The following is a 22,097-nucleotide window of genomic DNA, read 5'->3' as shown; positions in this document are numbered from 1 at the left end:
ATGTTGATTTTCAGCTATTATAAATCAGTTTTTCTGATTTTTCAGATATAGATCCCTTTATATTTATTCAGTTATGAAAGATCTGAGTACAGAGTTTTTATACGCGTTGGATTTCAGTACTTTTATGAAAGCTTTGAATTCAGTGGTTTGTATGAAACTTTCAAGTTTGAATATGACTGATATAGAATGCCTTGAATTGACTACGCGGGATATAATAAGTAAGTATTCAGTTTTATTTAGCTAAATTTATTTTACCATGGGGGATATTATGTTTATGAGAATTGTTTTGAAGAACATTATTGTTGCTTTGGTCCACTCACATTTTTCAAACTGTTTTTCGCCCCCAGGCCTTAGAAGTACGCGGGATCCACCACCGGGCCAATCATAGTTTCCGCGCCAAGGTAAAGTTTTGCAGAATCCTTGCAACCTTGAAAACCCTAGAAAATGCTCTGATATCATGTTGAACATAAGGAACTGAGGTTGGAATCTATTTGTTGACTTAGTCTGGCTGTTGGTAGGGTTTCTGAGATTGTTTGACAGGTGAAAAGTTTTGGGGTTGGTCAAAATACAGGGGAGCCTCTGCCGAATTTTCGGCAGAAGTCTAAGGAAAATTTAAAGAAAAATTGAAGTAAGAAGGGTAAAAAGGTCATTTGTGCCCGACATTCGCCAGGTGTCGGACACGCACAAGACTTGGCTCGAATTCCAAAGTGGAAATTGGGGCGGGTCCTGTCAGTAGAGGGGGCCAAAGTCACTTCAGGCTTGATAATAGCTATGTGTCGCTATATGTATGCACCATTGAGTAGTATATTTCAATTGGTTAACAAATACATAATTTCAATATAAAACTAAATCTAACCTACCTTGCAAAGGACCCACTAGCAGGAAATGTTCTGGGTTTGAGTTTGTATAGTGTGTGAGTTTAATATAGGGAGATTCACTATTATACCAAATGTAGGGGCTCAAATTACAAAAATACCATGTATGAAATGAACTTTAGAAATACATATAAAGCTCATTTACAACATAACAAAGAGGCTTTTAACTTCTAATAAATTACAAAGCTGCCATCAATTTCTTAAAACAAGTCCAACCCCAAAATCTTATAAAAATACTCAAAACACTCAATAGAACATCAAAATAATTTAATAATTAATATTAAATTCAATAAGGCCATCTATTAATTTTTGGGTTTTTTTTTATAGAAATTCAATGGTGTAGGGTTTATCTATAATATTAATGCTAAGAATAGGTATATCACTAAATACCTCTTTAATATATTATCGTCTTTCTCAATAAAAAAGGTCTTCTAAAAAAAAAATTAATAATAATAAACAACTTACCCATGAAAGTGAAGTTGGAAAAAGCCTATAAAGGTTCGGTAACTATATGATCACTGCCACAAAAATATAGTATATGTTTTTGAGAAAAGCCTACGACAGAACTCAAACAAATCAACATGTCGTATATATATACATCTATAATCGAAGTGTGTGGATTGTGTGGAGGCTAACGCAGCTGTCATTGGTCCAGCTGGGACTAAATCCCATGTGGCTTTCGCTGGAGGGGGACCTGGGACGACTCAGTCACTCATAGGTTAGGTTGGGTTATACAATATGTGATGTATATGTAAAGCTTTCATTGAGAGATTTCTCAAATTAGTTTATTTGAATGACATTTTTATAAGGCCAACTCTGCATTGTATTTTATTAATCCAAACAGTCTATGTTTTAGATAATCATTCAAAGATCATTTCTATTAAAAACCATTGGAATCTAATATCGTTTGACAACTCAATTGTGTTATTAAAATTTTAGTACTTTTTTGAAGCACTATGTTCATTGATTTTGTAAGATACAATTGGATATCAAAACGGTTTCCGATTTGTCTAATTTTTACAAGGATGATCTATAAATGTAGACTTAAAAAAATAGATGATTTGGATTGTTGGAAAAAAAATCGTAAAATACCCTAAGAGTGTAATTCAAATAAAATTATTTAAGGAATCACTTGATAAAAGGGTACTATATATATCTCCCCCACATAGAGGTAGCTTGGACGTCAATTTCAATTGTTCAATTTTTGTACCTACACACAAACAACTTGCAATTGCCTGTTTAAGTTGAAATAATAATCAATCGATTTTTTCCACTCAACTTGACAAAACTTCCAACAAGAGATTCGCAAATCTGGATTCTAATATTTTTAGTATTACCGTATATTTATAATAAATGTTCGACTCAAATGAATACACGCGCTTGTTTTAAAGTTGACGAAATTAAATTATATAAACCAAGAAGTCAAATGGAGTAATGATGATAACTTATCATCAAGCCAACTAAAAATGATGAATTTGGGTCAGTTGCACCAGGCATTCCAAGCAACAAACGAATATTATGGACATTGTAATTAAATTGCCATTATATATATAGTCTTATTCTATTGACGGATCACTGAAATAATTTTATTTGAAACTTGTATATAATCATTTTGAAGCTGGTGGCCTCATAATCATATACCTATCTTGTGGAGCAGATATGGACAAACCTTGTTCACATAAACAAGCCAAGACCACCACCAGTTCCGACTCAGAAGCTAGATATGAATTTGGTTTCTCATTTCTCTTTTTGTCCAACACATTTCAATTTCCAATTAATTTCTTTCTTTTGTGTGTGTTTGTTCTTAATAAAATGAATCTACAAATTCCGAAAATATTGTCACATCTCAAAACCGACCACATATATTTGATATGTCGCGTGACATGTTAGCGCGATGTATTGAATTCACCCTATTTATAATGCATTTCTAATTTTTGATACAATGAATTTATTAGTTGTGCAAGTGTCTATGGAATACGTAGTTTTTAGGTATAGTAAACAAAGGATACAACGACCATAAGAATCATGGTCAATAACCCCGTCAAAGGGATCCAAATTCAGATTGAGGCCGTAAAATTGTCCAAGTTCTTCAAGACCTTTTGACCAATTAATTATTAAACAAATACCAAATAGTTTTTCACTTCTGTTTTTTCTTCCACAAAAACGCGGCTGCAGAGAAGACGTCTAATATGAAAGATGATGTTCTAGATAACCAAGCAACCAAAAAAAAAAGAAAGAAAAAAAAAAAAAGAAAGAAAAAAGGAATCTAACTATGTGGGCCACGTCATGCACTCTTGATTCAATTTCAATACTCTACTCTACTACTAGGAGAAGTGGGAGCGACGACATTTTACCAAATAATAACGCGGAATATGGTTCGAAAATTCCTAGTAAGCACCTTTCTAAATCTCAATCATGCAATCCAAAATAAAAATATATAAAAAAATCCCACCAACTACGAATCAGAGAGAGAGAGAGAGAGAGGGTAGGGACGACAATTTTCCCCGACAGACAGACGGAATGAGAGAACACTCGCCACCTCGTTATCAGTTTAAGCTTATTCATGTGCATGTATTTTTCTAGTTAATTAAGTTTTAGTTCGTGTTCGCATTTTAATTTTAATATTGTAATTGTATGATTATATGTCGCATTTTATGTGTAATTGCACTTTACATACGTACTCAATTATAATTTTTAATAATTTTATTAAGGAAAAAACTTAAATAAAATAATTATTAAACCCATTTATCTGGGTCCCTGGGATGGTAATGACATATTCAGCCTCAATCCGCCCCTGTTGCCATCTGTGAGAGAGAGAGAGAGAGAGAGAGAGGGACCCTTTTTACAAGTTAAAGATTCACAGAATTAGAAGATGTGGAAATGGTCAGCGTAGATTTTTTTTTTCCTACATGCATGACCAAAGACCAGTCAGAGCTGAATAACTCGGTTTCTCAGTCAAACTTCAACTTTCTACTCTCCAATCTCCACTTAATTTTCTTCTCCATTCAAATTGGTCACCTCTACATGTATATATATAGCATCTCCACTTTCTCCTTTAAATCCAAGTCCCTCACTCTCTTGGCTTCCGCAGCTTCACTACTCTACTTTCTTCTCTTTCTGCACACACAATTGAGAGAATCTTCAAAATTCTGGATACTAATTCCATGTGTACAGCTTCTTACTTGAAACAAATTGGAATTCCAAATCCCCTTCGCTTCTACTCTTTCTGGGATTTAAGTGGGAGGACTTTGCTCCTTGATAACCAATCATATATAGCCAATGTGGTGAAGGTGTGCTGATGCAGGCAATGCATGTTCTTCTGTCGGACGCGAAGTAGCACTAAAGCTCTGCATCTTATATTGCTTACAGTTCCAATTGCGATATAGAAATTGATACATAGAATTGAAGAAATGGATTCTAGTAAGAGCTGGGAGCACAAGTCACTGCTAACTGAGATCATTGAAGGGATGGAGCTAGCAAAACAGTTGAGGCTAAGTCTAAGTGCAGCATCTTCATCAGACACCAGACAATTTTTAGTGCAGAGGATATTGTCCTCCTATGAGAAAGCCCTTTTGATACTGAACTTCAGTGGGCCGGCTCAAAGTACTGCGGGTGCAATAGCCAGTGTGCCGGAGTCTCTTGTGTCGGCTTATGCAGGTCCTTGTTTTGATGACTATAACAAGAGTCCCAAGGATCATCAGGACCTCACAGATGTCTCCAAGAAGAGGTGAGCTTATACTATTCATTAAGTCATAAATGTAGAGAATATGATGCGAAGAAATCAAATGCTAATTTGATTTTGCATATTGCAGAAAGATCATGGCCAAATGGACAGACCATGTAATGAGAGTTAGCTCTGAGAATGGGATTGAAGGACCTCATGAAGATGGCCATAGCTGGAGAAAATATGGACAGAAGGACATCCTTGGAGCCAAACATCCAAGGTAACTAAAGTGCCTTTTTACTTAATCTTATCCTGTTGTAAAATCCTATAAGCGAATCCATTCAACCATGCAATCATTTGCAGTAACAGTCACCGATGCCACATTTCAAAAAGCGACATATAATACTTTACCTTTTACACGCACGCGCACAAAGCTTTGTCTTTTGAGGTTGACCCACAAACGGGAAATATAGCAGTCTTCTGCATCATAGAAATATCACTTTGTTATGAACATTCTGATGACCAATTTTGTTTAAATTTGCAGAAGCTATTACAGATGCACCTACCGAAACACGCAAAGCTGTTATGCTACAAAGCAAGTGCAAAGATCAGATGAAGACCCCACGATATTCGAAATCACATACAAAGGAAAGCATACATGTTCTCATGGTAGCAATTCAGTTCTACCACCACCATCACCAGAACAGCAAGAACAAAAACGAAACAAGCAAAATAATACTTCTCACCAACAGCAGTCTCAAGTAAACCAAATGAGCTTTCCGACTAATCTGAGAGTTGATACCAAGTTCTTGGAAGACAGAGAGAACATGGCATCTCCATTCTCTTTCACTTCAACTTCATTTGGATGTATGATGCCTGATGATGCCTTTCTATCTTCAATGCTTGATGATAACAACACTTTCTTTGACAACTTCAATCATTCATTGCTATCTCCAGCCGCAGGCGAATCAAACTACTATTTGATGCCACCAAGCCAGATGAGAAACATTGCAGGAAACGAGCAACTTTCAGAATGTGGTCTTACTGAGATCATCTCAGCCAACAATTCGTCAACCAATTCTCCAATTCCAGACATGGATTTTCCACTGGACCCAGTGGAAATTGAGCCCAATTTCCCATTTGACACCACAGGAATTTTCTCATAATTCTACTTGAGTTTGAGAAAAAGAATAAGTAGCATCCAGGTTGCTACTAGCTTGTTTCACACCTTGAATCAACCATGTATTATAAAATAGGAGGAATGCTAGTAAAAGATAAGAGCTTTTTCTGATGTTAGCCGACGGATAGAATTGATTATATTATAGTTTTCAAATAATATTTTTTCCTTTTAACTCCAATTGAAGCCCATATTTGTTCAGAATAAAGCAGAAGTTCCATAAAAACACATCTTATAACCAAATAGGATAAGTGAAGATCCTACAACATTGCTCTCAATAAATAAACAAACTTATAGACTCGAACCGGGAGGTCATGTTCTTGTTTAAATAACACATAACAGAAACACAGAGATATAAAAAAGGAATATAAACAATATATATGATTCTAGATTGGACAATTACCCAACATTTCAAGACTCAGCTAAAAAAACAATTGAAATGTTGCGACTTTACATACAGTAAATGAGAGACTATGGCTTCTCAAGGGAACAGCGGAAAACATGACTGCAGAGATATTAGGCATGGGCAATAGTGGATTGTAACAAAGCAGAAGAAAAAGAGTTAAAGACTTCAAATCTAACATAGAAATAAAACGCGTTAAGAAAGAACCCAGAGCAAAATCTGTCTACTGCACCTAAACAGAAGTTTTCTTCTCCTCCTTCAACCCTGATATAGGAGTTGATGTTCTTGCTTTTGCATCTTCAGCTTTTCTGAGGGCTCTTCTCAACCCCAACACAATGAATATGTTGGTTAGAGTGAGAAGTGCCTCAGCCTCACCATGTAACCAATCGACATTCGCCAATGAAGTGCCATATTTCACCTTTGCTGTTCAGCCAAATAACCAGAGTACCATAAGGCATCAGTTCATGAACTGATATGAAGTGTACAACATTCTCAAACAGTGAAAACTTACCATAAATTCCAGCAGGGACTGCTCAGTAGACGAGAGGAAAGCAACGAACAAAAATAAGGATGTTAATAGGGTTCAAACACAGCAGTTGACAGTAAACAATTTACAATACCAGCCCAATTTCAATAAGAAACAAAACAATCATGTAACATTTTACAAAACTAGAGTGAATGTTTGCAGGGGCCATTGAATTGAACTATGACAGACCCACAACAAGCATTGTCTTTTGGATTTCAAAGACACTAGAAGCCTATCACAAAGCTATATAAACAAATCTTCCAGCCGCCCAAAGAAAAGAAATATGATAAAACAATAAGCACTGTCGACAAATGGTACAAAAGCATAAGACATGCATAAGTTCAGGTCCTTGACTAGGTCCACTTCCATCTTCCTTTTATGCCCCCATGTGATTGGCCATATGTAATAAATTAATAGAATGGAATGTAGAAGGAGTCTGTGGTTTACATATCAATTTGCAACCACTTGAAGAGCTTAACAATGCTAAATTAAGGCAATCTAAAGGGATACCCAAAACCCAAGAGAAGAGACCATAAAAAAGTAGAAAGGTAATAGAATGAAAAGAAGTGGAAAAACTCACTGGTGGCCCCCACAAAAGCTAGCAAGAAGTAGAACCCAAAAAGGGTGAGCTTTGGGGCAGACTTGGATTTGGTGATGAAGTACAAGAAACCAAGGTAGGGAAACAAGGAGGCTGCAAAGAGCTGTGAAGCTATGCTCTGTGAATCAATGCTGGGTGCCCATGGATCAACTGGGAAAAGCACCCCACAGACAATCCCACCTCTTGTTTTTTTATTGCCAATCCTTCTGTCTATGTAATACTTGGAGTCTCTGTTTCTTGAAAATGAGTTTGCTTGGGGACTCTGCAAGAAATAAGAGGAACCCAGAAAAGTTGAAGGGAGAAGAAAGGTGGGGGCTTTACAAAGAGATTGAATACAAGCAAGAGTCATTGAGAACAGAGAGTTGCAGTGAGAGTGTTAAGAGTGGGTGTTGTTGGAGGAGATGACCCTTTTTGTTATCATCAAAGTCAAAATAAGGGGCTCATATGACCGTCCAATTTGCTTACTTGTGGGAAAGAAATATGTAGTTGGTTTGATGGGCTCTGTGGCCCAACTCTCTCAATTTAGTGATAGCGGCCTTGGTTTCTAACAATATCAAGCGTAATGCTAATGCTATACGCTTTCAATAATTCACGTGTTCATATCACAGTCATGGTTGAATAACAAATAACCATGTCCTTACTATATATATATATAAACCAACAAGCGTAATGCTAATGTTATACGCTTTCAATAAGTCGTGTGGTTGAATAACAAGCATTTCCTTAATATATATAGGCATGCGGAGAATGATAAAATATTCAAAAGAAATCTGAAAGATTGAATTTTCGACAAAACCAGACAAGGCTTATTTATAGTCCCTTTAAATTGTGTTCACCAAGTCGTGTGGTTGAATAACAAGCATTTCCTTAATATATATAGGCATGCGGAGAATGATAAAATATTCAAAAGAAATCTGAAAGATTGAATTTTCGACAAAACCAGACAAGGCTTATTTATAGTCCCTTTAAATTGTGTTCACCAAAGTTGAACCTCCAAAAATGGCATACCACCAAACTGCGTCATCTCCAAAATTTCCCTGCTTTCTTATTCTTCTAGTCATCACTGTATTTTGTTGTTGTTTTGCAACCGCAAAAACCCAGAAGAGTTTAAAAAGAGGCTCTTCTTTTTCAGTTGAAGATGATTCTGGTTTCCTAACTTCCCCAGATAAGTCTTTTACATGTGGGTTCTATGGGGTGGGCACAAATGCCTACTGGTTCTCCATTTGGTTCACAAATTCGGAGAACAAGACCCTTGTTTGGATGGCTAACAGAGACAGACCAGTCAATGCTTTGGGGTCCAGAGTTTCACTGAGTCGAGATGGCACCATGATCTTGACTGATGTGGACGGCAAAATTGTCTGGGAGAGCAGCACCAACTCAACTCCCACTGGTGCTGAAAGGGCGGAGCTTTTGAATTCTGGCAACCTCGTTTTGAAAAACCCACTAGGTAAAATTCTCTGGCAAAGCTTTGATTTTCCCACTGATACTCTCCTCCCAAATCAACCCTTTACAAAGAACATGAAGCTGACATCTAGTTTGGGAAGAGGCAACTTTGGTACTGGATATTTTAGTTTCTATTTTGATAATGACAATGTTTTGAGGTTGATTTATGATGGTCCTGACATATCAAGTGTGTATTGGCCTGGGCCTGGTTTGAGTGTATATCAGAATGGTAGAACAGACTACAATAGTAGTAGAATTGCTGTTTTTGATGAAATGGGCAATTTTGTATCCAGTGATGACTTGATATTCAGTGCTTCTGACATGGGTGCAAGGGTGAAACGGAGGTTGACAACGGATTATGATGGAAACCTGAGACTTTATAGTCTAAACTCGACAGGATCATGGGTGATCACCTGGGAAGCTCTAGCACAGCAGTGCAGGGTGCATGGGATCTGTGGGAGAAATGGGATTTGTGTTTATACACCAGAGCTTAAGTGCTCATGCCTTCCTGGCTATGAGGCAGTGGATGCAAGTAACTGGAACAAGGGTTGCAAGCCTAAGTTCAAGCCCACATGCTCTCAGTCCCAGAGAGTGAAATTCAAGCAGATTCAGTACGTAGATTTCTATGGATTTGATCTCAATTACAGTGAATCCACTTCCATTCAGAATTGCACAAAACTCTGTGTCGAGGATTGCCGTTGTGAAGCATTTGTCTATAGGGGACAGAAGTGTTACACAAAAGGTGCTCTCTTCAGTGGGCTCAGGTCTCCAACTATCGAGGGCAGTCTATACTTAAGGCTGCCTGAGCCTCTGAGTATGGAAACCTCACCAGCGGCCAATCTCACTGTATTTAATTCATGCAGGACTAATGCTGTTAAAATAGGTACTTCTTCAATGTATGACAATCCCAGTAAAACTGTGAGATGGGTATATCTGTATTCTTTTGCTGCTGCAATCGGTGCTGTTGAATTTCTCTTCATATTATCAGGTTGGTGGTTACTTTTCAGAAGATCACAAGGTATGTCAGCTCCCTTGGTAGATAAATATCGTTTGATTTCAAGTAACTTTAGAATGTATCTCTATGCTGAGCTGAAGAAAGCAACTAGAAATTTCAAGGAAGAACTGGGAAGAGGGGGTTCTGGGACTGTATATAAGGGTGTTTTGGCCGATGAAAGAGTGGTAGCTGTCAAGGCATTGGCAGATATTTATCAAGCGGAAGAAGTATTTTGGGCAGAAGTCAGCACAATTGAAAAAATCAATCACATGAACCTAGTGAGAACATGGGGATTCTGTTCTGAAGGTAAACACAGACTTCTAATCTCTGAATATGTTGAAAATGGATCCTTGGATAAGCACTTGTTTCCCCCAAATTTTCTTGGATGGAAAGAGAGGTTCAAAGTTGCAATAGGGATAGCTAAAGGTTTAGCTTATCTTCACCATGAGTGTCTAGAATGGGTTATCCATTGTGATGTGAAGCCTGAAAATATACTCCTAGACAGTAATTTTGAACCAAAGATTGCAGATTTCGGGCTGGCAAAGTTATTCCAGAGAGGCGGCCTCAATGCAGTGTCCTCTCACATTCGAGGAACAAAAGGGTATATGGCCCCGGAGTGGGCTCTGAACCTTTCAATCACTGCAAAAGTGGATGTTTACAGTTATGGTGTAGTGCTTCTAGAGATAGTGAAGGGCATTCGACTTTCAAATCGGGTGGTGGATACTGCTGAGGAGGAAGAAGCAGAGATGAAGAGGTTTGTCAGGATAGCCAGAAGGAAAATTCAATGTGGGGAAGATGAATGGATAGAGGATATGTTGGATCCAAGATTGGAAGGGCAGTTCGGCAGGAACCAAGCAGCAAAGATGGTTGAGGTTGGTATTTCCTGTGTAGAGGAAGATAGGAACAAAAGACCAACAATGGATTCAGTAGTGCAAATGTTGCTAGAATGTGAAGAGGAATCCAACATTCAGTAGTAATTGGATTTAAGCTGTATGCTGTAAATAGTGTTTCTTTTTGAATTACAAATGTTTACTTGAACTATATTGTGTATTCGTCTGCAAATGAGTGATAAAATATAGATTATGATGAACCCTATTGCAAGTCTGTATTCAGTTTAAGCTTGTTTCTAGAAGATGGATATGATTTGCTTTCAAGTCAATTCAGAATGTATCTCTATGCTGAGCTCGAGAAGGCAACCAAAAACTTTAAAGAAGAGCTGGGAAAAGGGGCTTCCGGGGTTGTATATAAGGGTGTTCTGGCAGATGAAAGAGTGGTAGCTGTCAAGGCATTGGCAGATATTTATCAAGCGGAAGAAGTATTTTGGGCAGAAGTAAGCACAATTGTGAAAGTCAATCACATGAACCTGGTGAGAACATGGGGATTCTGTTCTGAAGATAAACACAGAGTTCTCTTCTCTTGAGTATGCTGAAAGCAAACCATTAGACAAGCATTTGTTCCCCCCAAATTTCCTTGGATGGAAAGAGAGGTTTAAAATTGCACTAAGGATTGCTAAAGGTTTATCCTATCTTCACCATGAGTGTCTAGAATAGGTTATTCATTGTGATGTGAAGCCTGAAAAGAAAAATTCAAAGTGGGGAAGATGAATGGATAGAGGATATGTTGGATCCAAGATTGGAAGGGGTGTTCAGCAGGAACCAAGCAGCAAAGATGGTTGAGATTTGTATGTCCTGTGTGGAGGAAGATAGGAACATAAGACCAAGGGATTCAGTAGTGCAAATGTTGTTAGAATATGAAGAGGAACCCAATATTCAGATGTAATTGCATCTAAGCTGCTGATGTTCATTCTTTGTTTGGTTTTAGCTATTAAACTTGCTATTGCCTTTTTAAAAGTTTACTTGTACTGCAATTTGAATTATTTGCAATTGAGCCATGATTATACAGATGCATGATGAACAAATTACATCTAGTTGTGTTTTGATCAAAACAAAGAGTTAAATAAGTCGAGAAAAAGAGCTCCTAGTTAACCTCCTTCCACTTGTTGCACTGTCATCTAGTATATTCTTCATGCTATACCTGTACTCAAAACCCATCTTCATCAGCTTACTGAAGTCACATTTGCTTCCTTCTTCTAGTCTTTCGATGCTTTCAGTGAATCTGTGATGAATTGACACATTCATGATCAAAGAAAATGAGTAAAATTCTGGAGTTAAAAATCAAAAGTAGTGGAAATCTGTCATAAAAAAAATGAAATTAAGTAGGATCGATACTCTTTTGCTATCTTGTGTTCTGAATAATTTTCTTGGAAGTAGCTCGCAATTTCGTTGATACTCGGACTGGCAACGGCACAGCAGAATCTACCTCTCATGGATGGTTGTTCCATGCAGAAGATATGTGCTTGGGAGACATCTTCAATGTGTACAAGAGGAACCGAACCGTTAACTTCTTGCATCAATTTTAATCCATTGTAACCAAAAGAGTCCCCAGTAAGTTGTGATATAAGTACTCCCACACTAGTAGCCAAATATGACAGAAGAGTTTCTCCTCCCACCAAGTCACAAGGAACCGTTACCACTTCCAGTTTACCATTATCAATGTCATTATAGCTCAGCACTGCTCTCTCTGCTAATGTCTTTGATATGATATACCCCTTGAGCACATTTCCAGATTAAAATCAAACATAAAGATTAATTTTAATTAATGAAACATTAAGACCTAATTTCATTCACAAGCAAGAAGAGGTACCATTGAAAAATCAGTGGCATAAATAAATGAGACATCAAGAGGTGTCCAACATGATTCATCAAGGCAGGGTTTGAATCCAACCCCGTCGTCTCTCCTCGGTGACACAGCTAGCATGCTCGCAGTGTAGATGAGTCGCTTAACGGTCTGTGAGCTAATGCAAGACTCAGCAATGGTCCTAACCCCAGCAACAGCAGCTTCAGCTGTGTCCTTGTACTACATATATGTTCAAATTCTCAAACTGTCATGCACCAGCTTTCAATAATCAAACTATCAAACAACCAAGGCTTCATTTGGGGAGCATGATTGAATTGGATTGTTATCTTGCCTAAAAAGTACGAGTGCCTGACCTGAGAGCTTTGGTTGATATGCTGCTTTGGAGTGGCCACATGAAAGACAAACTCACACCCTTGGATGGCGGGTTGAAACTCATTGGGGTCATATATGTCAGCTTGGAACAGCAACAATTTGCTGTCTGCATTAGGGAGGGACTTGAGAAGGCCTACTTTGGATGCATCATCTGCATCATATATGGAGACCATACATAGTACAGATAAGAGGGTTGTACAGATAAAATACAAGCATACATAGCAGTTTCATAGGGGGAGAGAGAGAGAGAGAGAGAGAGAGAGAGAACAACCTAAGTTCCTCAGAGTGGCATGGACAGTATGGCCCTGCTCTAGGAGTTTTTTAACAAGCGAATAGCCAATGAATCCAGCCGCCCCTGTTACACAAACTCTGGAAATTTTGTTCTTCTCCATTGTTGCCTTTGATTTGGGAAACATGTCATGCAGAATATATGGGTCCTAACCAGCTATTGCCAAGAAGTCCAGCAAAACTTACCAATGTCATAGACACACACAAAAACAAACAAAACACAAAAAACACAAAAATATATGCAATTGATGCTGACCTTTTTGTCAATTGATGCTTACTAGGAATGCCTTTCGTCAACATATGCAAATAGCTGGTACTTGACAACATCACCAAAGTTGAAGCCAACCGGGAGCCGACCCGGTAGGTAAGCCACTGTCTTGACCTAATTACACTTATTTTGGTTCACAAAACATGAGAGTAAATTAGCTTATGTCATGCATTTAAACTCTACTGTCGTTTTTCTTGGTTTTGGTTTTATTCTAGTACCATTATTCGCTGCTTAAAGATCAAACATAATGATTTAGTGTTGATAAATCATCTTGTGTTATATCATAGGGCAAATATCTATTGCTGGCCACTGCCTGTTTGCACTTTTTATGTTAGTAGGACTTAATGGTCCCTTGACACATTTAGACAAGGATTACTAAGGCTTCATTTCGCAGGCTGAAAGTAAGATTAGATTGGATTGGATTGTTGTTCAAAATTGGGACTTTATTGAATTAGTTTATCTTTGGACTAAGATTGGATTGGATTCTCATCCCACGAACTTCTACTTATCCATTGTAGTATCTCAAATTTTTCACATAAATTATTCTTTCATTTTTTGGGTCATATTTTTCTCTGTGTTCAAGATGGTGCGTAACACCAGGTATGATAATGCCTAACCGTGAAGTGTCCTTTCTTCTATTGAATAATGATTAGCCCCGAGGAAAGAATCCAAGTCATTTATAAATTTAAAAAGAAAAAGAAAAAAAGAGAATGCTATACTCTTTCAAATAGTCGCGTGCTCATATCATAGCCATAACTGAATTGCAAATATTTCCATTTCTTTCATAACAAGTAAACCATAAAAACATGCTTGGATGAAAATTTGGAAATTGAAACGTTGGGAGCAGGATAGTCAGTCAGGGTTACATTACACGTGGAAAACATATAGGGGCCAAAGCCAAGCTGGGCAGTGGCTTGTATCTCATATATATATATATATATATATATATATATATATAATACAAACCGTAGTCTAACTGCAAGGGGGTTGTTTCCTCTCACACACACTATTAAAGTGTCATAGGGATTCGAATATGAGATTGGTCTACAAGTCAATGCCTTTTTTCGTTGAGCCAGACCTCGTTGACTTGTATAATTGTACTATATTATATATTGTTGGTATTGAGTTTACAAACTAATAATACCCAATAAATGTGGGTGATAAGTTTACAAACTTTATCACACTTATCACTTTTTACTCTCAAAGACATTGGGACCAAGACGCAAAGAAAGAAACAAGTATTTGATGAAAGAAATACTCTAATATACTGAAGAGTTACTACTCTTGCTTGCTCATGTACTTCAACTTGAATGAGATGCATAAAATGTAGACACACTCATATTCCTTTCACAGGAAACACCAAAGTCTTCGTAGAAAGTGAATGGTGGAAGAAAAATCAAACACTGTTGCAAGCAAGTTCAAAGAAACTGCTGCAAATGTGAATGTGACAAGCTTGTGAGAATGTGCTGCACACAAAGACCACCGGTAACAACCATTGTGCTTTTCATTTTTAGTTGTTACTTTCCAACATATGTAGTCCCATGTTTCAACTCCAAGTCCAATAAAAGACTTCGAAACCAAACTTCAACTCCAAGTCCAACAATGGGATGCTACCGGCCTGTTTTCTCTCCAAAATGTTTTCTCATTTTAGTCATCACTCTATTTTTCTACTGTTTTGCAACAGCAAAAACCAGGAACAGTTTGGAAAGAGGCTCTTCTCTTTCAGTGGAAGATGATTCTGATTTCCTAATCTCCCCAGATAAGTCTTTCACATGTGGGTTCTTTGGGTGGGCACAAACGCCTATTGGTTCTCCATACGGTTCACAAATTCTAAGGACAGAACCGTCGTCTGGATGGCTAACAGAGAAAGACCAGTCAATGGCATGGGGTCCAGAGTTTCACTGAGTCGAGATGGCTCCATGGTCTTGAGAGATGTGGATGGCACAATTGTCTGGGAGAGCAGTACCTCCACTCCCACTGGTGGTGCTGAAAGGGCAGAGCTTTTGAATTCTGGCAACCTTGTTTTGAAAGACTCACAAGGTAAAACTCTCTGGCAAAGCTTTGATTTTCCCACTGATACCCTCCTCCCAAATCAACCCTTTACAAAGAGCATGAAGCTAATATCTATGTTAGGAAAAGGGAACTTCGGTACTGGCTACTATAGTTTTTATTTTAATAATGACAATGTTTTGAGGTTGATTTATGATGGTCCGGATATGACAAGCGTATATTGGCCTAATCCTAGTAACAGGGTACTTGCTAATGGCAGAACAAACTACAACACTAGCAGAATTGCTGGTTTTGATGAAATGGGAAATTTTGTCTCAAGTGATGACTTGAAGTTCAGTGCTTTTGACATGGGTATGAGGGTAAAAAGGCGGTTAACGATGGATTACTATGGAAACCTGAGACTTTATAGTCTCAATGGTTCAACGGAATCATGGGTGATCACCTGGCAAGCTCTTACGCAGCAGTGCAAGGTGCATGGGATCTGTGGAAGAAATGGGATTTGTGTCTATACATCAGAGGGGCCAAAGTGCTCATGCCCTCCGGGATATGAGGTAGCTGATACAACTGACTGGTACAAGGGTTGCAAGCCTAAATTCGAGCCTACATGCTCAGATGTCCCAGCAATGGAAATTCATGCAGATTCAGCATGCAGATTTCTATGGATTTGATCTCATTTATTATGAATCCATTTCTTTTCTCCGTTGCAGAAAACAATGCTTGGAGGATTGCCGTTGTGAAGCATTTAGCTATAGGGAAGACAGTTGTTACACAAAAGGTGCTCTCTTCAATGGGTACGTGTCTCCAAATATTCCGGGCAGTATTTACTTAAGGTTGCCTCAGAGTGTGGATACGTCACCACCCACAAATCCTAATGTCTTTAATACGTGCAGGATCAATGTGTCAACTACTTACACCAATACCAGTAAAAGGGAGAGATGGATATATCTGTATTCTTTTGCTTCTGCAATTGGTGCAGTCGAATTTCTCTTCATATTATCAGGTTGGTTGTTACTTTTCAGAAGATCACATGGTGTGGCACCTCCCCAAGAAGATGGATATGCTTTGCTTTCAAGTCAATTCAGAATGTATCTCTATGCTGAGCTCAAGAAGGCAACCAAAAACTTTAAAGAAGAGCTGGGAAGAGGGGCTTCCGGGGTTGTATATAAGGGTGTTCTGGCAGATGAAAGAGTGGTAGCTGTCAAGAAATTGGCAGATATTTATAAAGGAGAACAAGTATTTTGGGCAGAAGTAAGCACAATTGTGAAAGTCAATCACATGAACCTACTGAGAAAATGGGGATTCTGTTCTGAAGCTAAACAGAGACCTCTAATCTCTGAGTATGTTGAAAACGGATCATTGGACAAGCATTTGTTCCCCCCAAATTTCCTTGGATGGAAAGAGAGATTTAAAATTGCACTAGGGATTGCTAAAGGTTTAGCCTATCTTCACCATGAGTGTCTAGAATGGGTTATTCATTGTGATGTGAAGCCTGAAAATATACTCCTTGACAGTAATTTTGAACCAAAAATTGCAGATTTCGGCCTGGCAAAGTTATCCCAGAGAGGCGGCCTCAATTCAATATCCTCTCACATTCGAGGAACAAAAGGGTATATGGCCCCGGAGTGGGCTTTGAACCTTTCAATCACTGCAAAAGTGGATGTTTACAGTTACGGAGTGGTGCTTCTAGAGATATTGAAGGGCATTCGATTTTCGAATCTGGTGGTGGAGAATTCTGACGGGGAGGAAGTAGAGCTGAAGAGGTTTGTCAAGGTAGCCAAAAGGAAGATTCAATGTGGGGAAGATCAATGGATGGAGGATATGTTGGATCCAAGATTGGAAGGGCAATTCAGCAGGAACCAAGCAGCAAAGATGGTTGAGATTGGTATTTCCTGTGTGGAGGAAGATAGGAACAAAAGACCAACAATGGATTCAGTAGTGCAAATGTTGCTAGAATGTGAAGAGGAACACAACATTCAGCAGTAATTGCATCTAAGATGCTCATGTCCATTCTTGGTTTGGTTTTAGCTATTAAACTTGCTCTTGCTTTTTTTAGAAGTTTACTTGTACTGCAAGTTGTTTTATTTGCAATTGAGAGATGATTATATAGATGTATGATGAACGCTGCAAAGCTTGTATCGAGTATATCCATCCCCACATAATGCAGTGACACAAATTACATTACTTTAGTTCTGATCAAAACAAAAGGTTAAATTAGTTGAGAATGAGAGCTCCTACTTAACCTCCGTCCACTTTCTACACTGTCATCTAGTATATTCTTGACGCCATACTTATACTCAAAACCCATCTTCATCAGCTTACTGAAGTCACATTTGCTTCCTTCTTCTGGTCCTTCGATGAATCTGAAATGAATTCGCACATTCATGATCGAGGAAAATGGATAAAATTGCTGGAGTTAAAAGTTCAAAAGTAAGGAAATCTTTCAAAAAATGAAATTAAGTTGGATCCTTACTCTTTTGCTATTTTGTGTTCTGGGTAATTTTCTTGGAAGTAGCTGGCAATTTCTTTGATGTTCGGACTGGAAACTGCGCAGCAGAATCTACCTCTCATGGATGGTTGTTCCATGCAGAAGATATGTGCTTGGCAAACATCTTCAATGTGTACAAGAGGAACCGAACCGTTAACTTCTTGCATCAATTTTAATCCATTGTAACCAAAAGAGTCCCCAGTAAGTTGTGATATAAGTACTCCCGCACTAGTAGCCAAATATGGCAGAAGAGTTTCTCCTCCCACCAAGCCACAAGGAAGCGTTACCACTTCCAGTTTACCATTATCAATGTCATTATAGCTCAGCACTGCTCTCTCTGCTAATGTCTTTGATATGATATACCCCTTGAGCACATTTCCATATTAAAAATCAAACATAAGGATTAATATTAATTAATCAAACACAAGGTTGATTTCAATAGCCAGTTTCATGGACAGAATAAGAAGAGGTACCATTGAAAATTCAGTTGAATAAGTAGGTGAGACATCAAGAGGTGTCCAACATGATTCATCAAGGCAGGGTTTGAATCCAACCCCATCTTCTCTCCTCGGCGATGCAGCAAGGATGCTTGCAGTGTAGATGAGTCGCTTAACGGTCTGTGAACGAATGCAAGACTCGGCAATGATCCTCACCCCAGCAACAGCAGCTTCAGCTGTGTCCTTGTACTGCATGTATGTTCAAATTCTCAAACTGTCAAGCACCAGATTTCAATAATCAAACTATCACACAAGAATTAAACCAAGGCTTCATTTCGCACCCGAGAATGAATTGGATTGTTGTTCAAGATTGTACTAATTGGACTAAGTTATCCCAGCCATTTTGTTTGAACATCTTATCTTACAAACATGATATTAGACTAATTAAGTCCAATCCCATATGTTATAGCTAGAATGAGTGTGTAACCTGATAGCTTTGGTTGCTATGCTGCATCGGAGTGGCCACGTGAAAAACAAACTCACATCCTTGGATGGCGGGTTGAAACTCATTGGGGTCATATATGTCAGCTTGGAAAAGCGACAGTTTGGTGTCTGCATCAGGGAGGGACTTGAGAAGTCCTACTTTGGATGCATCCTCTGCAGCACATAAGGAGTAAAAAGATACCATAAGAGGGTTGCACATACAAAATACAAGCATGCATAACAGATGCGCACAGAGAGAGAGAGAGAGAGAGAGAGAGAGAGAGACCCAAGTTCCTCAGAGTGGCATGGACAGTATGGCCCTGCTCTAGGAGCTTTTTAACAAGCGAACAACCAATGAATCCGGCACCCCCTGTAACACAAACTCTAGAAATTTTGTTCTTCTCCATTGTTCCCCTTCGTCTTTTTTCAGTGAATGCTATCTGGGTGCGTGCCCATTTTATAATTCGTCCCCCCAAAAGATAAGATGTGATCAATAAGTGTTACTCCTTTTGTCAATTGATGCTTACGCGGAATGTCTTTCGTCCACACAACAAGATCACATATCATTCTTCTCATCACAAGAGTTGAAGTCTACATGGTCCACTAAAATTTGGTTGGCGGACTCGGAAGCTAAGCCAAGCCTGACCCACTTAAGTTGTACATGTCCTTTTTTCTGGGTTTGGTTTTATTCTACTGTTGCCTAACTTCTCATATATAAACGTTACAATGAAAAATGCTGCAAGCTTTTATATCAGTATATCTATCCCCACATAATGGGATGCTAATTAAATTACCTGAGAAAAAGAGCTCCAAATGAAAAGCCTTCCACATGCTACACTGTCATCCAGTACATCCTTCATGCCATACTTATATTCAAACCCCATCTTCACCAGCTTAGTAAAGTCACGTTTGGTTCCTTCTTCTGGTCCTTGAGTCAATCTGAAATGGAATTCAGAATCATAAAATCTATGAAAATGGGAACATTGGCAGAGCCAAAGGTTCAAAACTAGACATATTTTTCATAAAAGTTATGAAGATTGAAAATTAGGTTGGATCCCTTACTCTTTTGCTATCTTCATCTTGTATTCCTTGTAGTTTTCTTGGAAGTAAATTGCAATTTCTTTGATAGTGGGATTGGCAACTGCACAGCAGAATCTACCTCTCATTGATGAATGTTCCATGCTGAAGATATGCGCTTGGCAGACATCTTCAATGTGTACAAGGAACCGAACCGGTAATTTCTTGCAGTAATTTTAGTGCATTGTAAGAAGGCAAGTCCCTAGTAAGTTGTGATAGAACTACTCCCACGCTTCCAGGCAAATATGAAAGAAGAGTTTCTCCTCCCACCAAGCCACAAGGAAGTGTTACCACTTCTAGTTTACCACCATCAAAGTCATTATAGCTCAGCACTGCTTTCTCCGCTAATGTCTTTGATTTGATATAGTCCTTGAACACATTTCCAGATTAAAATCAAACACAGTGATTAAAATTTTAATCATAGAGCACTACAAATTAAGTCTTAATTAGTTGGAGAGTAAGACAGTGAGAGCAAGAAAAGGTACCATTAAAAAATCAGTAGCTGTTAAAATTAATACACATTTGTATAAAAAAATCTTGAAGCTTGAAGAAAGTGCTATAAGCTTGAAGGGAATGTTGGCTAACACAATTAAAGATCGAAGAATGTTCCAGAAAAACCAAGAAAGTATGCAGTACGGAATTGTGGAGAAGTTCTCCAACTATGTCGTTTAAACATGTGGCTGGAAATAAAAAGCCAAGTCGGTGACTTGACTTGTAGCCTTCCCAATCAAAGTGGAGCCCACTGAAAAGAACTCCCAAACTAATATAGCCAAGAGCTACCCAAATAAAGCTATGTTGATAGAGATTAGGGATGGCAACAGGTCGGGTAGAGGTCGGGTATGGAGAAGAGATGGTATTGACGTCCTCATTTTTGAACCCCACCCGAAAATATATATGTTTATATTTAAATAAATAAATATATTATTATAATATTTATGTTTAACTTTAAGTTAATTTCCCTCTTCTAATTTTTTCTAATTTTCTATGAAATTTCATATTGATGTGATTTTGAATAGTTGAGTTGAACTTTATAGTTAATTTAGATGTGTTGAATGAAAATTTAATATGAAACTTAATGTTAAAATGTATGATAAATATTTTTTTATGTAAAAAAATCAGGAATTCGGGACGTGTATGGAGAATAGTCCCCCGATGGGGACGGGAACGGGGATTCCCCGAAACCTAATAAATGGGGATGGGTTCGGAGACGGGAGCGGGAATGGGAATGGTATTGTCATACCGAGTCCCTACCCGACCCGTTGCCATCCCTATATGTTGAGGAGCCAATAATCTCATCAATTTAAGTGTAAGGGCCAAATAGCCCAAACTAATCTAAGCAAGTGTGATGGCCAATAAACCAAAAAATTAAAGAGGCCAATTAGCCTACATCAAGCTTATGTACTATTTTCCATCAAATATAATAAAATCACTTTGTTTCCCCTACAATCTAACACTAGTACTAGTAAATGAGACATCAAGAGCTGTCCAACATGATTCATCAAGCAGGGTTTGAATCCAATCCCGTCTTCTGTCCTCGTGGACGAAGCAAAAATGCTTGCTGTGTCGATCAGCCGGTGTTTGATCGAATGCAAGAATCAGCAATGTTCCTCACCCCAGCAACAGCAGCTTCAGCTGTGTCCTTGTACTGCATATTCAAGTTGAGAGACTGACTGGCTGACCTGAGAGCTTTTGGGGTTATGTTGCATTGGAGTGGCCACATGAAAAACAAACTCACACCCTTAAATGGCCTGGAAGAGCAATAACTTGCTCTGAGAGAGAGAGAGACCCAAGTTCCTCAGTGGTACGGACAATATGGCCCTTCTCTAGAAGCTTTTAAACAATGGAACAACCAATGTATCCAGAAGCCCCTGTAACACAAACTTTGGAATTTTGTTCTTCTCCATTGTTGTTGCCCTGCTTATTTGTTCGGATGAATCAATATTATTTTCAAACCAGTCATATGTAACACCATGTATGGTTAAAACTAGGTGATCCACGCAGAGAGTCAGAAACAGAGGAGGATGAGGTGCTCATTAGTCAATTGTTCTGCAAGTTGTCAAGTCCAGAAAAAGTTGCCAATGTCACCACCACAACTCTAATATTATGGTGCTCCATATGATATGTCACCACCACGGCTCTAATATTATGGTGCTCCATATGATAATGCTCATATGAAGCACCATAATATTAGAGTCGTGGTGGTGACATTGGTTAAGGCTTTGGGATTCAGTTGGGTTTGCTCCTCAATTCGAGTCTCAACAGTTGCAACACCTGGTGGTCAACGGCAGGCTCAGTTCCAC

The 22,097-nt window shown here is 38.4% G+C and overlaps 5 protein-coding genes and 2 pseudogenes across 5 annotated transcripts; 3 read left to right on the top strand and 4 right to left on the bottom strand.

The window, feature by feature from the left end:
* Positions 1-3,800: 3,800 nt before the first annotated feature.
* On the top strand, positions 3,801-5,897 carry LOC117627716 (probable WRKY transcription factor 41). The gene is made up of 3 exons (XM_034359924.1): positions 3,801-4,602; positions 4,688-4,819; positions 5,084-5,897. The coding sequence occupies exons 1-3, from the start codon at positions 4,286-4,288 to the stop codon at positions 5,703-5,705; spliced, it is 1,071 nt and encodes a 356-aa protein (XP_034215815.1). The 5' UTR covers positions 3,801-4,285; the 3' UTR covers positions 5,706-5,897.
* Positions 5,898-6,071: 174 nt separating this feature from the next.
* On the bottom strand, positions 6,072-7,741 carry LOC117627717. Its single transcript, XM_034359925.1, has 3 exons — positions 7,226-7,741; positions 6,631-6,648; positions 6,072-6,542 (listed from the first exon to the last, which is right to left on the bottom strand). Exons 1-3 carry the CDS (start codon positions 7,590-7,592, stop codon positions 6,352-6,354), a joined length of 576 nt encoding a protein of 191 aa, XP_034215816.1. The 5' UTR covers positions 7,593-7,741; the 3' UTR covers positions 6,072-6,351.
* Positions 7,742-8,171: 430 nt separating this feature from the next.
* On the top strand, positions 8,172-11,583 carry LOC117629285 (putative receptor protein kinase ZmPK1). Its single transcript, XM_034361827.1, has one exon. The coding sequence runs from the start codon at positions 8,243-8,245 to the stop codon at positions 10,652-10,654; it is 2,412 nt and encodes an 803-aa protein (XP_034217718.1). The 5' UTR covers positions 8,172-8,242; the 3' UTR covers positions 10,655-11,583.
* On the bottom strand, positions 11,517-13,141 carry LOC117629031 (anthocyanidin reductase ((2S)-flavan-3-ol-forming)-like). Its single transcript, XM_034361558.1, has 5 exons — positions 13,021-13,141; positions 12,731-12,900; positions 12,384-12,596; positions 11,909-12,288; positions 11,517-11,795 (listed from the first exon to the last, which is right to left on the bottom strand). Exons 1-5 carry the CDS (start codon positions 13,139-13,141, stop codon positions 11,633-11,635), a joined length of 1,047 nt encoding a protein of 348 aa, XP_034217449.1. The 3' UTR covers positions 11,517-11,632.
* Positions 13,142-15,077: 1,936 nt separating this feature from the next.
* LOC117629030 lies at positions 15,078-17,298 on the top strand (annotated as a pseudogene).
* A 127-nt stretch (positions 17,299-17,425) lies between these two features.
* On the bottom strand, positions 17,426-19,177 carry LOC117626899 (anthocyanidin reductase ((2S)-flavan-3-ol-forming)-like). Its single transcript, XM_034358696.1, has 5 exons — positions 19,007-19,177; positions 18,725-18,894; positions 18,274-18,486; positions 17,786-18,165; positions 17,426-17,675 (listed from the first exon to the last, which is right to left on the bottom strand). Exons 1-5 carry the CDS (start codon positions 19,125-19,127, stop codon positions 17,522-17,524), a joined length of 1,038 nt encoding a protein of 345 aa, XP_034214587.1. The 5' UTR covers positions 19,128-19,177; the 3' UTR covers positions 17,426-17,521.
* Positions 19,178-19,505: 328 nt separating this feature from the next.
* LOC117629029 lies at positions 19,506-21,954 on the bottom strand (annotated as a pseudogene).
* Positions 21,955-22,097: the final 143 nt, after the last annotated feature.

Source organism: Prunus dulcis, chromosome 5, assembly GCF_902201215.1.
Source record: "Prunus dulcis chromosome 5, ALMONDv2, whole genome shotgun sequence".
Lineage (NCBI taxonomy): Eukaryota > Viridiplantae > Streptophyta > Magnoliopsida > Rosales > Rosaceae > Prunus > Prunus dulcis.
This window is presented reverse-complemented; position numbering and strand designations above follow the sequence as displayed.

Excerpts from the sequence above, each read along its gene's own strand:
- LOC117626899 (XM_034358696.1), bottom strand. The coding sequence starts at position 19,127 with ATGGAGAAGAACAAAATTTCTAGAGTTTGTGTTACAGGGGGTGCCGGA. Across the intron at positions 18,895-19,006 it reads TGCCACTCTGAGGAACTTGG|AGGATGCATCCAAAGTAGGA; the intron begins GTCTCTCTCTCT and ends TATGTGCTGCAG. Across the intron at positions 18,487-18,724 it reads ATAGCAACCAAAGCTATCAG|TACAAGGACACAGCTGAAGC; the intron begins GTTACACACTCA and ends ACATACATGCAG.
- LOC117629285 (XM_034361827.1), top strand. The coding sequence starts at position 8,243 with ATGGCATACCACCAAACTGCGTCATCTCCAAAATTTCCCTGCTTTCTT.
- LOC117629031 (XM_034361558.1), bottom strand. The coding sequence starts at position 13,141 with ATGGAGAAGAACAAAATTTCCAGAGTTTGTGTAACAGGGGCGGCTGGA. Across the intron at positions 12,597-12,730 it reads ATATCAACCAAAGCTCTCAG|TACAAGGACACAGCTGAAGC; the intron begins GTCAGGCACTCG and ends ACATATATGTAG. Across the intron at positions 12,289-12,383 it reads ATGCCACTGATTTTTCAATG|GGGTATATCATATCAAAGAC; the intron begins GTACCTCTTCTT and ends AATGTGCTCAAG.
- LOC117627717 (XM_034359925.1), bottom strand. The coding sequence starts at position 7,592 with ATGACTCTTGCTTGTATTCAATCTCTTTGTAAAGCCCCCACCTTTCTT.
- LOC117627716 (XM_034359924.1), top strand. The coding sequence starts at position 4,286 with ATGGATTCTAGTAAGAGCTGGGAGCACAAGTCACTGCTAACTGAGATC. Across the intron at positions 4,603-4,687 it reads ACAGATGTCTCCAAGAAGAG|AAAGATCATGGCCAAATGGA; the intron begins GTGAGCTTATAC and ends TGCATATTGCAG. Across the intron at positions 4,820-5,083 it reads CTTGGAGCCAAACATCCAAG|AAGCTATTACAGATGCACCT; the intron begins GTAACTAAAGTG and ends TTAAATTTGCAG.